Source organism: Aedes albopictus, chromosome 1 (genome assembly GCF_035046485.1).
Source record: "Aedes albopictus strain Foshan chromosome 1, AalbF5, whole genome shotgun sequence".
Classification (NCBI taxonomy): Eukaryota; Metazoa; Arthropoda; class Insecta; order Diptera; family Culicidae; genus Aedes; species Aedes albopictus.
In genome coordinates this window covers 270,571,568-270,593,243 of record NC_085136.1, presented here as the reverse complement: position 1 = coordinate 270,593,243, position 21,676 = coordinate 270,571,568, and the positions used below count along the sequence as shown (strand labels likewise).

General features: G+C 41.2%; 1 protein-coding gene across 1 annotated transcript in view; it reads right to left on the bottom strand.

Moving 5' to 3' along the window:
- Nucleotides 1-21,676, bottom strand: part of LOC109401057 (alpha-mannosidase 2) — a 351,116-nt gene that overhangs the window by 15,029 nt on the left and 314,411 nt on the right. Inside the window, exons 5-7 of the mRNA XM_029860267.2 lie at nt 11,704-11,796; nt 11,239-11,433; nt 11,064-11,175 (exon numbers count right to left, since the gene is read on the bottom strand). Of these exons, the coding sequence (XP_029716127.2) occupies nt 11,064-11,175; nt 11,239-11,433; nt 11,704-11,796 (400 nt within the window). The remainder of the gene's footprint in view (nt 1-11,063; nt 11,176-11,238; nt 11,434-11,703; nt 11,797-21,676) is intronic.

Genomic DNA, 21,676 nt, shown 5'->3' with positions numbered 1-21,676 from the left:
GCAAGGTGCTACACCAACAGCAGAAGTTAATTGAAACAATCAGTGCACAAGCTGACGCAAATCTCAGGGTAGCTGCTGATTTGAAGAGATTAAGTGCGGTTGGCGAACTGTTTGATAATATTGAGCTACAGCTCAAAGAAACAGCTGCTAGCATAAATAAAAGTACGACGTCCAGCCTAACGAATGCTGTATCGGCATTATCGCGCAAAATTGAAAACATCCATACAGTACAAAGTACGGATAAATCGGCTGACGAATTGGCCTCCATAAAAATCATTTGACCGGGCTGCTGAACATCTCCATGAAATCCACGAAGCAACATATCAATGATTACGTGGAGGACTTGACTAAAGATTTGTCTGGGGAGATGAAGAAAATTTGTAGCGAAGTGCAAATGCTGAGCAGTCTCACCATTGATATGGCTGCGCATTGCAGTGACCACAACGCTAGTCACCCACACGATGCTTTGTCTGACTTGCAATCAGTTACCAGTTCTTTTAGTGAGGAAATTTTAAGCGAAATTAAATCTTTGACGACTGTCGTGAGTACATTAGAAGCCAAAATCGTTGATACACATCCTATACAAGCAGAATCGCCACCAAACTTGCTACAGGAGTTAACCGAAAAGGAATCCCACTGTACGCTTGAAAAATCTGGCTGGCGCAGCCTTGGGTCAAAGAATGTCTGGCGCTCTGACTGGACAGAATATGACACTCGTCAGCTGCGTCGCGCAGAACAACAAAAAACCAAAGATAAAGCTATTAGGCGACGACGAAAAAATAAAAGACAGCAGCAATACAGTAATGTTCGTAACAATCTTAATAACAACACCACCACCAAAAATTTCAACGCAAACTACGGCAACCGGGATACTCCACGCAAGGCGGCCAACGATCTCCCTTCAGACAGAGTACTATTGGCTGCAGCTAAGGAGAAATTTTCAAAACCCCCACGGCAACGCACAACGGCAGATATAGCTCATCGACCTATACAGTTCCAGAGAGGAGAAATTCTTAATCCCAACGGAGTTTATAATGGACATTCTCAGCTAGCGAGTGATAGACAACCTCATCTAATGTTCCCTGGATGTTCTTCAAATGCTGCTGTTAACGGTATCCGCACCACCGACGATCATCCAGAACCACGAGTGAACAGACCCTGCTGCTGTCAGTGTTTTCATTAGATTTGACGCATTCCCTAGTTGAAGGTAACAATAGTATATTTACATGTAGCAGATGTATTGTTACTAATTTACATAATGACGATAGTGAAATGAATATTGATGGTATTTTAACTGATAATGAACAATTACCAATAATTAATAATAATAATAATGATGATCATGTAATTTCTGAAATTGACAAGCTACCATCGTTTACTAAGAACTCACCTGCTACTGAAATAGTTATCTATTGCCAGAACTTTAATCGTATGAGTAGCGCATCAAAGTTGAATGCAATCCATAAAAATATATTGAGTTCAAACTATTCAGTTATACTGGGCACTGAAACTAGCTGGAGTGACAGTGTCAAAAACGAGGAAGGTTTGGTAGCGATTATAACGTGTTTAGAGACGACCGTGATCTAGTATTAAGTCAAAGACAATCTGGAGGAGGAGTACTCATTGCAATCTTAACTAAGTATAATTCGGAACATATAATTTCACCAAAATTTAAAGAGTTTGAACACGTGTGGGTCAAAACTAATATTGATGGTGAAACTCACATTTTCGCCTCAGTTTATTTCCCACCTGATCAAGCATGCAAATCAACTTATGAAAAGTTCTTTCAAACAGCCGATGAAATTGTATCTCGGCTTCCTCCTGAATATAAAATACACATATATGGTGACTTTAATCAGCGTGATGCAGACTTTATTCCTGATGAAGAAAATGAGAGTATTTTATTGCCAGTTATTGGTGACAATGATACATTACAATTTATTTTTGAGAAAATTGCCTTTCTAGGTCTTAATCAAATAAATCACGTGAAAAACGAACAAAACAATTTCTTAGATTTTTTACTGACGAACACACACGAAGATTTCTGTGTAATTGAATCTCTTGCACCTCTATGGAAAAACGAAGTATTTCATACGGCAATTGAGTATTCTGTATTTGTACATAATAATAGCATTCCCATCGAATGTGAATATGAAAATGTATTGGATTTCAACAAAGCAAAATTTGACAATATTAAGGCTAAATTAAATAGGACAAACTGGCAATCTATTTTAAGGAGTCAACAAAGTATTGATTGCGCTGTGGGAATTTTTTACGAAATATTATCGGGTATTATTCAAGAAGAAGTTCCACTTACGAAAAAGCGACGAAATTACAATTCCAAAAATCCAATTTGGTTCAACAAACAAATTCTGAATTTGAAAAATCGAAAGCAGAAGGCTCATAAAACATATAGAAAATACGAAAATCAAGAAAATTTGATGAAGTATTTAAACATTTGCAATCAACTTAACACAGCAATGTCTTCTGCTCTTTCTGATTATAATGTAAAAACTGAAAGTGAAATTAAGTCATGTCCAAAGAACTTTTTCAATTATGTTAAATCCAAGTTAAAGTCAGCCAGTTTCCCGTCCAAAATGACATTAGACGAAAAAGAAGGATATAATTCAGAAGAAATTTGCAATCTTTTTGCATCATTCTTCCAAGAAACTTACACAAATTTTTCAGATAATGATCGTGATTTTGAATACTTTTCTTATTTCCCTGATTTTCCAAACGATGTCAGTGTCAGTCACATTAATGTCAAAGACATTTTGGCTAGAATCAATGACCTAGATATCACAAAAGGTTCTGGACCAGACGGAATTCCTCCATCTTTCTTAAAACCATTAGCAGTTGAACTTACAACTCCATTATTTTGGTTATTTAACATGTCGCTGGAATCTGGAAAATTCCCGATGGAATGGAAAAAATCTTTCCTAATACCCATTTATAAGTCTGGTAAAAAATGTGATGTTCGAAATTATCGTGGAATTGCTATTATTTCATGCATACCAAAACTTTTTGAATCAATCATCAACAGAAATGTTTTCGCTCAGATTAAAAATAGAATAACTAATTCTCAACATGGCTTCTTCAAAGGCCGTTCAACAACCACTAACCTGCTTGAGTTTGTCAATTACTCTTTGAATGCAATGGAAAACGGTAATCATGTGGAAGCTCTCTACACTGACTTCAGCAAAGCATTCGATAGACTGGACATTCCTATGTTGATTTACAAGCTTGAAAAGATGGGAATTGCAACGGGGCTCCTCAGCTGGATCAAGTCTTATCTAACTGATCGTCAACAAATAGTGCGATTCAATGAGAAAAAATCAAAACCAATTAAGGTCACATCTGGAGTTCCCCAAGGCTCACATTTGGGGCCTCTTCTTTTTATTTTATACGTTAACGATATCTCTTTTATACTAAAAAAACTAAATGTTCTTATATATGCTGATGACATGAAGCTGTTCCTAGAAATTAGAAATAAACATGACGCCGATGTACTTAAGAATGAAATTCAAATTTTCCATGTATGGTGCTCTAAAAGTTTATTGGAATTAAATGTAAAAAAGTGCAATCATATAACGTACAGTAGAAAACGATGTCCATCAGATGTCTCAATAAAGCTAGGCAATCAAATTGTTGAAAAATGTGAAAAAATAAGAGATTTGGGTATAATTTTAGACACAAAATTAACGTTTGTAGAACATTATAATACAATTATCCATAGAGCATATAATATGTTATCGTTTATAAAACGTTTTGGTTATAACTTTCAGGATCCATACACTATAAAAACATTATACATTGCGTATGTTAGATCAATATTAGAGTATTGCAGCGTTGTTTGGTCTCCTTACATGAAAAAACATGAAGAACGCATAGAGTCAATTCAGAAGCAGTTTCTATTGTACGCACTACGTAAGTTAGGATGGACAGTATTCCCTCTGCCTTCATACGAAGCACGTTGTTTGCTGATTAACATTCAGACATTGAAAGAACGACGTGAATACGCTATGGTTTCGTTTGTTACTGATATTGTCTCACAGCGTATTGATTCACCTGAATTATTGTCCAAATTAAATTTTTATGCTCCCAGCCGGCATCTACGTGAGAGAAATTTGTTTACAGCGGAACGTCATCATGCAGATTATGCAAAATATGGACCGTTAAATCAAATGATGTACACTTATAATCGGCATTGTGAAATGATTGACCTTAATATGACTAGAACGCAGTTGAAGAAACATTTTCAAAACATTCGAAATCGTAGAAGCTAAATAAAATAGCAGAAAGATGTGGCCTTTAATGATAAAAAAACTGAGCTAATAACAATTATAAATATAAAATATGTATAAATAGATATTAAGCATGAAATGTATTGAAATTGGTCTACGTTTGATTGACGACAATAAATAAATAAATAAATGCGGCTTCGTGGTTACTTGGGCGGATGTCGCCTCAGCATACGCGCAGAATCTCGAGGCCGCGTTGCCAGATGAGGGCGAGCTCGATGATGCCCCTCTAGAGGAATGCTGGAGTAAAGTGAAAGCAGCCTTCAACGACGCAGCCGAGAGCACCATCGGGTACGTGGAACGGAATCGACGGAACGAATGGTTCGACGAAGAGTGCAGAACGGTTTGGAAGGAGAAGAATGCAGCGAGGGCGGTAATGCTGCAGCAAGGGACTCGACAGAACGTGGAACGTTATAAACAGAAGCGGAAACAGCAGACTTGCCTCTTTCGGGAGAAAAAGCGCCGCCTGGAAGAAGCGGAGTGTGAAGAAATGGAACTGCTGTGCCGTTCCCAAGAAACACGGAAGTTCTATCAGAAGCTCAACGCATCCCGCAACGGCTTCGTGCCGCGAGCCGAAATATGCAGGGATAAAGACGGAGGCCTCTTGACGGACGGACGTGAGGTGATCGAAAGGTGGAAGCAGCACTTCGATCAGCACCTGAACGGTGTGGAGAACGTAGGCACGGGAGCCCACGGCAACGGAGGAAACGACGACGCCAGTGCAGCGGAGGACAGAAATGAACCAACTCCCACGCTGAGGGAAGTTAAGGATGCCATTCACCAGCTCAAAACCAACAAAGCAGCTGGTAAGGATGGTATCGCAGCTGAATTCATCAAGATAGGCCCAGAAAAGTTGGCCACCTGTCTGCATCGGCTGATAGTCAGGATCTGGGAAACCGAACAGCTACTGGAGGAGTGGAAGGAAGGGGTAATCTGCCCCATTCACAAGAAAGGCGACCATTTGGAATGTGAGAACTTCAGGGCGATCACTATTTTAAATGCTGCCTACAAAGTGCTATCTCAGATCATCTTCCGTCGTCTGTCACCTAAAACGAATGAGTTCGTGGGAAGCCGGCTGGTTGTATACCATTTCACCGAAAACCATTTCGCGGAATTTTTTTTCGCGGTGTAACATTTCGCGGAATGCACCATTCCGCCGAATACCATTTCGCGGAACGACTTTTCGCGGAATGCACTGTTTCGCGGAGTACCATTTCGCGGAATTTAATACTTTGCAAATAATAATGGAATTATACATTATTTTCTCTGCTAAACTTTACTAGCTCCATCACCGATTCATGCGCAATCATAATCACCTCAGCTCTACGATTGCACTAATTGATGTTAAATCTGTTGCTTTTCTGAACAAAAATTTACCTTCTTTGATTCGTAGGCTGTTCTTGAGAGTTCTGAAAGTCAGGTCAAATGCCATTCGGCCGAATGTCTTTAGGTCGAATGGAAATGAGGCCAAATAGACATTAAGCGCAATGACCAAAAAGCCATCGTTGTCACATAAGTTGTACTTTCAAGCGCTTATATTGCTAACTATCTCGGAGTTTTTGATTTCTTCTATTGAAATACGACTGTATGGTTGACTCTCTTGCTCAACGGCAACGCAGTGTTGGGATTTAAAAAACGAGTTGTTTTATTCACCCGACGTTTCGGCACGGGGATAGCCCCCCCTGAGTAAGACACTATCCCTGTGTCGAAACGTCGGATGAATAAAACAACTCGTTTTTTAAATCCCAACACTGCGTAGCCGTTAATCAAGAGAGTTTATGATTTCCTTAATTGTTAATTTTTTCATCAATTACCTTTTTCTCTTCAAAGGCTGTTCATGTGGTGTGTAGTTTTCAATGATCATTTGATATCCCTATAGGAGATTTGACCTTCTTTTGATAATAGGCTGTTCTTTCAAGTTTACTGTTAAAAATGTTGGCTAGTGACCAAACTGCTAACTTATCTGATATTTTTCAATCTGTCAAAAATGGGCTGATCTTTAGAGTAACACCACAGACAAACAGACGTATCACTTGGAACAAAATGCGATAAAAATCATCGTCACAAAAACATAATCGCCCAATGCTAATTACGCTGTGGTTCGCAAACCCACTGAGTAGATGGCGGTAGTTAGCAAACGTCAAACAGGAGCAAAAACGATGCAAGCGCCATGAGCAAGCGATTTGCGAACTACAGAATATTTGAATAATCCGTTAGAAAGGTAAGGATTGGGAAGTGAGTAGAGTGAGACGCCTGTTTGTCTGTGGTAACACTGCTGGTGAGTTTTTTGATGGAAAGACTGCTGACGTTATGCATTTATCCTTCTTTAAAACAAGGGCTGTTCATTCAAGTTGCACTGGAGGTCTCTATTGGCGGTCTTATTGCTAACTCTGTGGGAGATATGTCCTTTAGATCTTTCGAGGCCTATTATCTTATTCATCTAACATCTATTTAGCCCAATGATTGTTCGGCCCAACGTCCATTTAGTGTAATCTCCTTCGGCTTAATGACCCAGAATCATAATTTAGGAACTGAATCTGTTTATCAGCATCCATACTTTCACCTTTATTGCTTGAAAGCTTTGTAATTATGCCAAAATGATACTATTTGTAAACAGTGTGACCGCGTAACCATTGAGCCAAGTAACACTCCAATGTGATAACTTTATCAGATATCTCTTTTATTTATTGTTTGTATGTTCTAACTAACTAAACTGTTGTAATAGATATTAGAAAAAAAAAATCTCATTTTTGTATCACAGGTTTTTCCATCTTTCAAACAAACGCTGTTCTTAACAGATATGCTGTTATGTTCAATACGAAACTTTTCCTTCTTCTGATCAAAACTTTTCTTTCATAAATTGTATGCATTACTTATTTTGGCATAACTGCTAAATTAATATTATCAGAGAATATCCCTTCTTCCATACATAGGCTGTTCTTTCAAAGTATACTGATACAAAAATGAATATTTGATATGAAGTATTCCATTTTTCATGTGCTGATTGGAATTTTGAATCTCATCATGATGTTGTCTCTCGATAAGTTGAGTTGTTTGCTCTTATTACCGATTTTCCGCGAAACGGTACATTCCGCCAAATGGTTTTCGGCGAAATGGTGCATTCCGCGAAATGGTTCATTCTGCCAAATGTCATTCCGCGAAATGTTACACCGCGAAAAGGAATTCCGCGAAATGGTTTTCGGCGAAATGTTATACAATCAAGCCGGCTTCATCGACGGCCGGTCGACAACGGACCAGATCTTTACCGTACAGCAAATCCTCCAGAAATGCCGTGAATACCAGGTCTCAACGCATCACCTGTTCATCGACTTCAAAGCGGCATACGACAGTATCGACCGCGCAGAGCTATGGAGAATCATGGACGAAAACGGCTTTCCTGGGAAGCTGACTAGACTGATTAAAGCAACGATGGACGGTGTGCAAAACTGCGTAAGGGTTTCGGGTGAACTATCTAGTTCATTCCAATCTCGCCGGGGACTGCGACAAGGTGATGGACTCTCATGCCTACTCTTCAACATCGCTTTAGAAGGTGTGATGCGACGAGCCGGGCTCAACAGCCGGGGAACGATTTTCACAAAATCCGGACAATTTGTGTGCTTTGCGGACGACATGGACATTATTGCCAGAACATTTGGAACGGTGGCAGAGCTGTACACCCGCCTAAAACGCGAAGTAGCAAAGGTCAGACTGGTGCTGAATGCCTCAAAAACAAAGTACATGCTGCTAGGCGGAACCGAAAACGACCGGATCCGTCTGGGTAGTAATGTTACGATAGACGGGGATACTTTCGAGGTGGTGGAGGAATTCGTCTACCTCGGATCCTTACTGACGGCTGACAACAACGTGAGCCGTGAAATTCGGAGGCGCATCATCAGCGGAAGTCGGGCCTACTACGGGCTCCAGAAGAAACTGCGGTCGCACCAAATGCACCATGTTCTTCTTCTTCTTCTTTATGGCTCTACGTCCCAACTGGGACTTGGCCAGCCTCGCTTCAACGTAGTGTTCTTTAAGCACTTCCACAGTTATTCATTGAAGGGCTTTCTTTGCTTGCCATTGCATGAATTTGTATATTGTGAGGCAAGGACAATGATACACTATGCCCAGGGAGTCGAGAAAATTTTCCCGACCGGAACGGGAATCGAACCCGCCGTCTCAGGATTGGCGATCCATAGCCTCAACCACTAGGCTAACTGGAGACCCAATGCACCATGTACAAAACGCTAATAAGACCGGTAATCCTCTACGGGCACGAGACATGGACCATGCTCGAGGAGGACCTGCAAGCACTCGGAGTTCTCGAGCGACGCGTGCTAAGGACGATATTCGGAGGTGTGCAGGAGAACGGTGTGTGGCGGAGAAGAATGAACCACGAGCTCGCTGCACTTTACGGCGAACCCAGCATCCAGAAGGTGACCAAAGCCGGAAGGATACGGTGGGCAGGGCATGTCGCAAGAATGGCGGACAACAACCCTGCAAAGCTGGTGTTTGCCACTGATCCGGTTGGCACAAGAAGGCGTGGAGCGCAGAGAGCACGATGGGCGGACCAGGTGGAGCGTGACTTGGCGAGCATCGGGCGCGACCGAGGATGGAGAGCGGCAGCCACGAACCGTGTTTTATGGAGAAATATTGTTGATTCAGTTTCATCTTGAATTTGATGTAATACTAAATAAATGAAATGAATGGATAGCGGCTCTAAGGGGGACCCAACAGCAATGAGTGCTAAATACCAAGTGATCGAATACGGAGCCAAGGGAACGGCGTTGGCGAGATCGCCATTACGAGAGGCTGGTGTACCCACTAGTGAGCAAGCTGCAGGAAATTCAACAGGAGGAGCACGCGGCGATGCAGCGCCGGCTGAGGAAGCGCAGATGACCGGCGCGGACCTCACGCGGGCGCTGAACTGCAACAGGAGCGGGTTACCAAAGATGTTGGTAGTTATCGAACAGCTGGTCGAGCTGATCGGCTTCACGACCGGCCGAACTAACATCAGCAAGGACCTGTTGCAACTCCACAAAACGCTAGCTCTGGGCAAGGAGTACAATCTCCTGGTCGATGAGCGGAGTCCGACTGACGCGAGCAGGGAAGAGTGGTTCACACAAAAGAACAGCTTTTTTTGCAGGCAACGCTACGATGGCGCATGAGACCATGCAGCTCACCGGAGCCGTAGCGGAGAAGTCAAACCACCCTTCGGCTTGAGCTGCATGACCGAAACCTGCCGAGGAGACGCGGCCCGCGGGGAGCAAGAAGCGTCCAGCCGAGGCGAACCAGGTTCCCAAGACGGTAACGAAACGCGCAAGTGGCAGGCAAACCTAGCCCCAGGAGGCCAACCCTGAGAGAAACGGGGAGGGATCAACCGGACCAAGGGAAGGAGAACTCATGGATAACGGTTGGAAAGAAGTGACGCGCAAGTCTTCAAAACTGAGGCGGATACATACGCCGAGGTGCTGAGGGCCATGCGAGGCTAAAATTGTCTCTCTCCGCTGGGCGTGGATGCTAAAAGCATCCGGCGCATCAGGACTGAAGAGATGATGCTAGTGCTGAAGAAGGAGGTGGCTAAGAAGGCTACCTTCTACAAGGCGCTAGCGCAGAAGGTACAGGGCGCGAAGGTGCAGGTGAGAGCTCCATTGGTGGAGGCGACTCTCCAGTGCAAAACCCTTGACGAGATCACTTACGCAGAAGAGCTCGCAGCCGTCCTTAACCTTTCAGAACGTGCGCCATCAAGTAGCAGAACTACACCGCGCTCGTGCTACATACGATGAGCGAGGATTTTTAGGTAGGTGACAAGAAACCTACAGTAGGAACGGTACAGAGTCCATCATCGACGTGATCTTCTGGAGCTCGGATCTAAACCCTAGCTCAGTCTGGAGGGTCGACGATAGGTTCTCGCACAGTGGTCATCTGGCGATTCTATACAGGGTCGAATACGGAGGAAGACGGCCACAGCCAAAGTTCATTATTAGCCATCGGAGATGGCTGACTTCTCGCTACGATAAGCCGGCATTTGTAGAGCAATTGCTCATAGAGGGTTACACCGACGATCTGTATAGCGTTGATCTAGTCAGAACTCTAAGCCGTGCACGTGAAGCCGCGCTGTCCTATCCATAAATGAGCGCAAACCGGTATACTGGTGATGTCCAGAAGTCCCAGAACTCTGCGCATCCTGCCTAAGAGCTAGGAGGAGAATGCAAAGAGCTCGCAACGATGAGTGCAGAACGGAGCGACGACCAGCTAAACTGGCACTGAACAAAGAGATTGAGGTGCGTAAGCGGACGTGCATCGATAATCTCTGCCAGGCAGCCGTCACGATTCCCTGGGGGATGTCTACAGAGTAGTCATGGTCAAAACGAAGTGTGTGTCGGCACACCCGGTACGCTCACCCGAGATGCTGCAGAAGATCTTGGAAATGTTGTCCCCAGGTCTCGACAAGCGAGCATGGGCTCCGGCCCCCTATGACCAAACAGGCCAGAGCCAGGTTCTGCCCAAATACACGGGAAGCCACCTGGCAACACGTCGGCGTACAGACCAATCTGTCTACTGAACGCTTCCGGGAAGCTGTTGGTGCGGATTATTCCGATTATTCTGATTATTCTAACTCTGGACTCAGATAACAAGTTCCTCTTCCGGAAGGGTCGATTGACTGCTATAGGTCAGTGATCATAATGGCCGAGTTGGCGCTCCAAAATAAGCGGCAATGATGGCGCCATACATTATTTAGGAGTACTGTAATTTCGATGTACTTACCTTCGATCAGTTGATCAACCATCGCATACAGATGAGCATTCGCCTCGTCCGTCATGACCCAACCTCCGGTGGTGATCTCCAGTCGACCTGATTTCACCAACTTTTTCAATATCTGAAAACGAAAAAAAGCGTTGAAACTCGCTTCCCCTTGACCAACCTTTCCAAATTTACTCACCCTCTGCTTGGTGGGATGTGCCTGATCCCACCACAGCTGCAGGAAGCTGATCTCGCTCCAGATGAACGACATGTTGTTATACTCGGGCATCTTGGTGACGGCCAGGTTCAGGATCTGGCGCGAATCCGACTGGAAGTAGTTGACGAAGGTCTTCAACCACCCGGGGTCATTATGCGAGTGCGGCACCACCACAATCTGGCCGGGGAAGAACATACAAAGAAGGGATAAGCGACGGAGTAAAGTTAGTTGGTAGTTCTCAGTTGGTGGTCAGAAGAACTATAATTAGATCTCGGTGGAACAATAGCTGATGAGGAGAGAAAGTATCACATTGTCCGAGCGGAACGGAGTGTTCTACCACATTTTGCTACCCTTGTCAGTGGGTATTTGCGTAGACATTTCCGAGAGTGAAACGTGGCCGGCCAACTCCAACCGAGACGGTAAAGATTAATTTGCATAAATAATCACCTTCAACGGGGGTCGGTTAGGATCCTTCTGCAGCTTCTCGTAGCGATTCTCGAAGTCCTTGTCCCAGTATTCTTTTGTTTTCATCCATTCGGGCTGAAAGAAGGGTAATAAAGGAGAAAAGTGGGGGTGAGCAATTGCGGGAAAACGGTCAGTGTTTATGAACATGAGTGTGGAGAAGAAAAAAGCAATGTGAGAGAGCGTGGAAAGATTTTGATAAAATTAAATTAAAAACCTGGCAAGTTCTTTCATCGTACTTTTTTTTTTAACTCTTCTGTTTCCGGTTATTTCATCATACCTATAATTTGAATTGGCAAAGTTTTTCCGAGCTCCCGAGTGAGTACTTTTCCGCTCGTTTAGTTTGTTTTATGTGTGCTTCTGTTCTCTTTCTTTGTCTTGCCTGATTTATAACGGAAGTCTCGGAAGTTGAACAAAGGGTGGGTGTACTGTTCAACAAGTTAGACCGTGTTGATCTTGAAAAGAAATCAGTGTGTAAATTTATGCAGTGTGAACTTACGACAAATTAGTTTTACGAACAACAGTAATATGTACCTATGCTTTGTCAAGATTGACCACTTCCTAAGCTGACTTCAGCTAGATTGAAAAGGTACGTCCCGACCGTCTGTTCATCATGGAGGTGCGGATCAAACAACGTCAAGCGACTTAGCATGAAATACTGCATCGCTTCAGCTATACCTAACCTATCCCCACGATGTATAGACAGCTCGACCCCGGTATGGTAGCATATTGAACTTTTCAATTTTCACGGAAAATTAAAAAAAAAGAAGTAAAATCCAAACGATACTTTCGGCAACCAACCCGGCATACAAGCTTTCTTGCATCTGAACTTAAAATTATGGACACCTTGGAATCAAGAATGACTCCAACGTACTTTACCTCTTCAGTCATATTGGTTCCAGAATCAAAGAGACGCAAATAGATGTTTTACTCGGATTTATCGAAAAAAAAAAACATATTGGTAAAACAAATCCTCAATTACCTGAAAAGCGCTTTGCATCAGGTCGAAAACGGCGCTTATGCACATACCACCCAACAATGTTAGATAGTCGTCGAAAAAAACTATAGGTCAACCGCTATTATTGAGAAGCCTCAATAGCGTGCTGTATCTGGTAAGAAATTCCACAAAAGTGGTGACATGACTCCCCCTTGGGGGCATCCACAAACACTCAATTTCCTAATCGCTGCTTGGCGCAATGTCGAGAAGAGATGCCGGATTTTAAGCATTTGGCAAATCCAATTGGCCGGATTTTAAGAATTTGGCAAACCATTGGCCTCCAATATGGCATCGAAAGGTATGTTGTCAAAAGCACGCCCGATATCTAAGAAAACACCCAAACGAAATTGCTTTTGAGTTGACGCCCTCTCGATATCGTAAACAAGTTTGTATAAACAACAGTGGACTTTCCGGATTGCTAAGCATGTAGGGTAATTGATCCGATCATGGAGGAGTTAAGCACTGGGTTCATGCTTAAACCACAATTGTATTGCCCCAAGCAAACTGTTTACATGGATTGAGTTGAAAATAATAAATCTATCCTTTATCTACAAGAAAATAACGAAATATTGCCACTTTGAGGTTGTTATGAGCATTTTATTCGTTTTTATCTGAAAGAACATTGTGTTCCTAATTTTGCGGTATTTGTTCCTAATGTTGCGGTATCCCATTAAAATCATATGGGATACCGCAACATTAGAAACACTACCGCAACAATAGGAACACAGCAGCAAACACATTTAGGAAAATATTTTTTTTAATAGGTTTTTGGGCAAATCTTAAGCAAACAAATGGTACAATCTCATAATTTAAGCACAATACATCAATTAATAGTTATTTATGTAACGAGTTGCAAAAAGTTGATTTTTTCAGCACGAGTCGTACATTTATCCAACGAGGCTTGCCGAGTTGGATAAATACGAAGAGTGCTGTAAAAATCGAGTTTTGCAAGGATTTCTATACAAAGTTTTATGCAATGATTTTTTCATTATACAACTCATTTGAGTTGCATAATGTTCATAATGCAACCCAAATGAGTGGCATTATGAACATTATGCAACTATTTTTCATTATGCAACTCATTTCAGTTGCATAATGAATCAGGTCGAAAAAATTGGCCATTATTAAACCAAAATGAGTTACATAAAATAGAAATTATGATACGGAATTGCATAAAAATATGTTTTGGTAACATTTCAGTCGATAAAGTGCTCAATTGCCATTACCGCAACATTAGGTACTACCACAACGAAGGGAACATTACTCTACAATGGTTTTTCCAGCCGGATCGTTTAGTAGACCGGAGAGCTTCTGGTAGGCCTTGTCAGCCGACCTTAAAGTCTCCGATTCTGCCGAACGTCGTCTGTTTCAACTCATTCTACATTTCCTGAGCTTGGCCAGATCAGAGTTCCACCAAAGGATTCTTCTTTTGGTCTTCACAGACTTCTTCACAACTTCCATGATGAAGGCCGGACTCCTTAAACGCAAGTAACATTCAAATGTTAAAAAAATATGTAACGATGTTCAGATAGAGATTTTTCATTTGAAAAACGCCAATTGGTCAACCCGTGACTACTTCTGCAAGGACCAAGCGTTATATCTAACACTCCTCTCTGGTAGATATTATGAGGGTTGGATAGTTGTACTACTTAAGTATTCCATTGAACTGGAGCCTCTCAAGTTAATGTCTGTTTTGCCCAGATGATATGATGAGCGTTAGCATCACTGTCAACCAGCGATGCCAGATGATTTTTTGAAAAATCTGTATCACACTTTTCAAAAATCTGTATCCCATACAAAATTTGGGAGAAAAATCGGTATCCCAAACAAAAATAAAAAGAAGCCCCTTTAGCTCAAAAATCTGTATTTCATATAAAATGAAATTTGTACGGATGCTAAAAAATCTGTATAATACAGATAAAACTGTATATATGGCATCCCTGCTATCAACAGTTAGTGGAATTCTTTTTGTAGTGCAGTATGCGATTACTTGTAATAAAAGCATTCATAGGAGATGGATCGTCATACGGCGAATAAACCGAACAATAGACGTATTTCCTGTTGAGGTTTCCAATAGATACATTTGTGACAGCACATACAGGGGGTGGCCAAAATGTTTGGGATTGGCAACTTTTTTTTCTCTCACAAAAAAGTTCAACATGCTATACCTTTTCATAGAGTTCATCAAAAAATCTCAAATTTTGACTGTTTGTCAATCTATTATATGTGCATCATTGGTACAAATTTGAACTCGATTGATTAATCTTTCGCAAAGTTAGAATCGTTCGGGTAAAATACCATTTTTTAGACAACTCATTTTTGAGCTGTCATGTCTCGGAAACCAGGAACCGAATTGAATAAAATTTTGAATGTACACTAACAATATACAAATGCTTCACAAACTATTAAAACATAGATACTTTTTGAACGTTGAAAAAAGTTATCATGGATTGACACTTTATGGACTTTTCTCGAAAAAATGTATTTTTTTACGTCAATGTCAATAAATTTTAGTGTTGATGTCCAAAGATTTTCCACTTCTGTTCTCAAGTTATCGTTAATCAGATATACTAGAGCATATTGAGATTAAAGGAAGAACACATTTAGTAATTTTAGTGTGGTATTGTTTGTTATAAAATGTAATATTTCCTCACGGTGAATTAAGTTATACCGGGTTGACCCTTATGACAACTAAGTTGCCGGGTCATTAATTGGCTCGGTAGCTTAGTTGGTAAAGCACTTGTCTAGCGAATAAGGGTCGTGAGTTCAAATCTCACCTGAGCTGTGGATTTTTTCCCAATTTAGCCAATAATTTACCCATCTGTACATATGTACGTTGAGTTATTTGAAATTCATAATTGACCACACGGATTGGTATTACCGAAAATTTGCACTTTGAGTGAGTCGTAAAAAATAGTGTTTTACCCGAATGGTTCAAACTTCGCGAAAAATTATTCAATCGAGCCCATATTTGTACCAATGATGCACATATGATAGGTTGACAATCAGTCAAAATTTGAGATTTTTTGATGCACTCTATGAAAAGTTACAGCATGTTGAATTTGTTTAGGCCACCCCCTGTACATCTCTGGTGGTTAATTCAGAAACGAATGTAGCAACAATTGCGTTTTGGCAAGCAGACTAGCTCGAAGCATAACACGCGAGTTTGCCATTGAACTGAAAGTAGTCGGATTCACAAGATCTTCTAGGTAGAAATTTCCCTTACGAAAGTAAGGTTCTTGGACTTAAGCCACTTTGGCTGTACCATTTTACATAAGTCTGCAAAGATTCATCGTTGTTGTTCTTTTATGCTGAAAATTGATCTGAGCTATCCTTACAGTACCTACTATGCAAACAAGACAAGATAAAATTCTTCACAATCACAGCACAAAAAAGAACAGCTTTCCACGCTCGCCATAATGGTGGATGCTATAAAACTTTTTGACAGTATCTGTGCCCCAGTTAACGCAACAACTTATTTCATTCATAGCAACCATTGATAAATACATTTTTGTCTTGTCAACGGAAAACAAACCAAGCAAAAGTTTCGTAAGCATACAAAATTGATCATTTTTAAATAATACGTTTAATTTTCTTTAAGTTTTGAAACTGGAAAAATTAGCATAATTAGCTTAGCCCTCGAGGATGGACATCGGAACCCAGAGGAGGCACCGGTCAAACCCTCAGAATGCTGGTCTGTGCAACGACTGCCGGTGGGGTGGTACTATTTTTATTGAGTTCTTTAGAGGAGTACTTCTTAGCTGGTTAATTTGGGGGGTTAATTTATGAGTTTCTATTACTTTAGGAAATGCAAAATGACATAGATAATGAGGAGCGACTTCGATGACGGTGGTATTGTTTCGGCGAGGACGGTCAATGACTGGACTGACGACGGATTCTGGCATGGGTGGCGATTATTAGCGACGAGGCTGGCCCTCAAATGAAGACAACATTGATGGTTGATGGCTAGCACAATTAATTACAGACAGATAAAATGGCGCCAAAGATTGATAGGCAGTGCCGACGTGGATCGTAGCCAATGAAGAAGACCGACGCCGGGGACCAACATCAAGACCAAAATGTGGGCCAGCGAGAACGGTCACCGAAGGGGGTTGGCGAAGGAGGCCTGCGGTAAGAAGCCGATATCAGCGGTTGCCTTAGAATACCAACGGTAGCGTGGAGACATGATCACGACGGCGAGGAGTTCTATCCCGATCAAAAGTCCGTGGCCAGCCAAGAAGAACGGCGTCGGACCAAACCGTAGGCCAAAGAGGGCGACAGCTGAAGGAGGGCAGCTTTGGGAAGCCGATAACACGTTGCCGTAGAACGTCTATGACGATGCACAACTGCTCAGTTGGAGACGTGGTTACGATGACGGGAAACGGTAGACGTCTGCCACAGAACCGAAAAAGTTCTTTGGGAACCTTTCAGTGAGCCGAAATCACAGATTTAGTTAGATGGGTGACTCCAGCCGCAATATACTAATGCGAAGGGCAAGTGCTCGAAATCCGCAGGTTAAAGAAATGCTTACGCGGCTGGCACTAACATCACCGCTTACATCCAGCAGCTTGTGATTCCGGGGGATGGAACAAACCGTAAATCTAGATTAGGGCTTCTTAGCACTTTTAATGATGCTGCTTTCAGTTCATCCTGACGAACTCTGGTGCTGATTTTGCAGATTAGATTTCCAAAATCGAAAGGGTCCGGTTTCTGCGGTCAGAGATCTGGTGAAAGTAGGATCATGTTCGCCGGTAGTTGTATTAGCCATTTCAATCTGTTTACGAAATATTGGAAATCAGATATTCATCCTAAAAAGAAACACATTCAATATTCTTACACTAGAAAAAGCATTAATCACGAGATTTATTATAATGTGTAATTCCAATAGTATGGTATTCACTGAATGAAATCTTTTTTTCGCGAAATTTGTTAGCGTCTTTGCAATTTACGAACTACAAGGGATAAGTTGATGACGATGAGGTGGGAAAACGGATGAAGGTTTGACCGGTGCCCTCTCTGGGTTCCGGTGTCCATCCTCGAGGGCTAAGAAAAGCGTATCAGAAACGGCAACAAATATGCAAGTATGGTGAATATGCTTATTATGTATCCAGTTTCAAAGCTAGAAGAGAAATAAATGTTTTAAAACTGAATAATTTAGTTTGACCTAGTTTGACTATGCTTACGAAACTTTTGCCTGGTTTGTTTTCCGTTGACAAGAGAAAAATGTGTTTATCAATGGTTGCTATGGCTGAAATAAATCGTTGCGTTAACTGGGGCACAGATGCTGTCAAATAGTTTTATAGCATCCGCCATTATGGCGAGCTAAACCGGATTGGTCTCTCTCTCTCTCTTCTTGGCGTAACGTCCTCATTGGGACAAAGCCTGCTTCTCCTCAGCTTAGTGTTCTATGAGCACTTCCACAGTTATTAACTGAGAGCTTCCTCTGCCAATGACCATTTTGCATGCGTATATCGTGTGACAGGCACGAAGATACTTTATGCCCAAGGAAGTCAAGGAAATTTTCTTTACGAAAAGATCCTGGACCGACCGGGAATCGAACCCGTCACCCTCAGCATGGTCATGCTGAATACCCGTGCGTTTACCGCCTCGGCTATATGGGCCCCCCCAAACCGGATTGGTATCGATTGGAAATTTCCAATGGTGGGGATACACAGAATCCATTGTGAAAATCGCAAAATGCGAAACTGTACAGGTGAAATTTAAACTAATCAATGCTACAGTGAAGAGAATTGTCAGACAAAAGAGGCACAAAACAAGCAACAAAGAAGGTGCGACGATTAGTCTTTATCCCTACTGGTGACAGATAATGACATGATCTCGAAATTTTTTGTTGCAGACAAAACGGAAGCTGAAATTGTTGCGTACTTTTCAACTCGTGAATAATCAATTATTACTAACCCAAAGTCGAAACTGTTTGATGATAGAGCTTCACCAGAGTTGCAGTGTTTACTCACTCGAAGTTACCGTTCGAAAATCGCAATGCAAGGCTTAAAAATCTCTAAGCTCGTGGTGTACGATGTTAATCCCTTTATTTTCAAGTTGGGACAAACTTATGTCGCATGGGTTGTTTTGTCGCAACAAATACAGGTTGCGCGATGGTTGAATTTTTATTCACTGCAATGCTATCTTCATAATCCCGCCCTTATTTAGCCTCAAGTTTGAGACCAAAGAAGAGCAGCTGATTGTCTCGGAGAAATACAAGGTCCACTGCATCATTGCTCCGGTTAGCACAGTAAGGGCAAATACTGCGGAGGGCGCCCTGGTTCTCCACAGGCTCCGTTTGCGGTTAGGTTTTTATTAGACCTCCCTAGCTATTCATTCCTAGGTACACTCAAAAAACGAGAAAGTCCTAAAAACACTATTTTTTATTCATTTGATAACTAAATTAAATTTATGTATACGTATAACTAAAAACTACGCATTAGTGAATTAGTTTTTAGTATTTCAATGCGTAAGTTTTGTTAAGATTCCTAATTTCTAAAATTCAGATCTACGGTCCTTGTAGCATGACTGTACAAGACATTTTGGTGGAATCGTGGAATATTTAAACATTTAATTTTCTAGAGTTAGTTGTGTAGTGTGCTGGTGTTTTATGAAGGAAAATGTTTTAAACATTTAAATGGTAAGTATTGAATATTTTATCAATAATACATAACACAATGTGTCTCCTTATGTATTCTTATAATCTACAGGATTAAAACTCCGGAATTTTATGTTATGTGATCGAGATTTGACCCAGGAACACCCTTCACCGAGTGCCTAACTTAGCGGAGCGTATACGTACTATACCTATATGTGATTCAATATTATAAAATATAAATGCATATGAATAAATTTAATCTTGAGTTTCAGTAAATATTGTTTTAAGTCAAACAACTGGTTAAAAGTCTAGAAGAAAGCATGAGAGTTACTGAAAATTATACATTGAATGCATAAAAAATATGCATTTGCATCAACAGTCAAATTTACGAAAAATACTAAAAACTATGCATTGGTATACTAAATATGATTTAGTTTTCAGAAACTAATTGCTATTTAGTAATTTTACATGAAAAATATGCATTAATGACTTCTTTTATTTCTGAGTATACGGTAAGCATATAGCCGCATCACACCATGAATTAGGGGTTACCTGTTAGTGGATTCTCACCACTGTATACATTCACGCCGTGGAGAGTTGCGTTTGATACCTTCTGTTGACTTTATTATTGACGCTACGCTAGTACATTGTTCCACAAAGTTTCAGGTAAAACAAAAATAAAAAAGTGCTTCATACATTAGTTTTTGCTGGGATGTTTTTGAAGCGAGTTATTCACAAGTGAATATTAATGATTGCAAATGAATGATCCCATCCTTGCTCGTGAATAATCAATTATTACTAATTCAAAATCGAAACTTTTTGATGATAGATCTTCAGCCGCGTTGCTGTGTTTACCGACTTGAAGTTACCGCTCGAAAATCACAATGCAAGGCTCAAAAATCTCTTAAGGCCCCTTAGCGTGTCATCGCAAAATGGCTTCTTCAAAATCATTGACAGAAATCAACTTTACACAACATTGCACCAATACATATTTGTAAATAATCGACACTTATCTTATTCTATAAAATAATCAATTTCGCGCGAGATATTCGGCATAAAAATATATTCAAACTACTTCAAATACAAGCCTCTTTCCAAGTAATCACGATTACTAAGCATTATTTCACTCGAAAGTAGAAATTTTTAACGATTTGTTTCGACCGCACTATTATGTTTCCAGTTCAAAACCGAATCAGCGACATTTTTTCTCTTACTTCCGCTGCTTTTGCCTTACGTTATACACTATGTCAGAAGTGGGGCGCTGTATAGAATACCAGGTGTACAATGCAGCGCCCCACTTCCGACATTGTGTTCAACGCAAGGCAAAAGCAGCGCAAGTAAAAAAAAAAAATATGTCGCTAATTCGGTTTTGAACTGGAAACATAATATAAATCTGGTTGGCGGTGTTTACCACCCACCGCAGTACCAACGACGACGGCGGCAGCGCCGTGATGTCTTTGGTGCGCACAATCATCGATCATTGCACGCAGTGATGTCGATCCTGCTGGCCCAAGCATCAATGGAATTGATCGAAATCAATTAAAAAATCCAGTCAAACACATTGGTTATGCATCATAAAATCAAAAATAATTTGTGGGGTGATTATTTTTTAACCCTTTTTACCGCAATTGTTAGTGAAATAAGCAAAGCATTATAATTTACGAAATCTTCACCAAGAGGTCCGCCAGCACTGCTGTTGCAGCAAACATAAACAGTGGGAGAGCGTACCAAAATAATTCGATCATTTCTAGCTTGTTACATAAAAAATCTAACATTTTTCGTGACATTTGGATATGTTTCCTTGTTATTCATTGAAGTAGAGTAGTTTACTGCTTGAGTTGCTTTCAAATGATTCATATTCTCGAAATGTTTACATTGGAGGTACCGAGACAAAGAGGTGCTATTTTTGTTTGTTTGTTTATGGAATTGGTATAGAACTATCGTGCTTGATGACTGTTTGGAATAAGAATCAAATAAGAAGAGCAAAATTTGAGCTGACACGCTAAGGGGCCGTAACTCATAGTGCACGATCTTTATCCCATTCTGTTCAAGATGGGACAAACTTTTGTCGCATTGGATGGATTGTTGCAACAAATGCAGGTTGCGACATTGTCATTATTGTTGCATGATGGTTGAATTTTGATTCCGTGCTTCTGGTTATTTTAGAACCGATGTACGAATTGACCAGAAACCGGTTTTAGCGGTCCCGGGTTCCATTTCCGAAGTTTAAAAAACACCATACGACACCTCAATTTTCGTAATTATTCAAGAGTTGTTTCAGCGTTCATCCTGCGGTTCCTTTAGGGGTTCCTCCACGGTTCGCTGCAGTTATACCTCTATCGATTTTTCCAGGAATTACT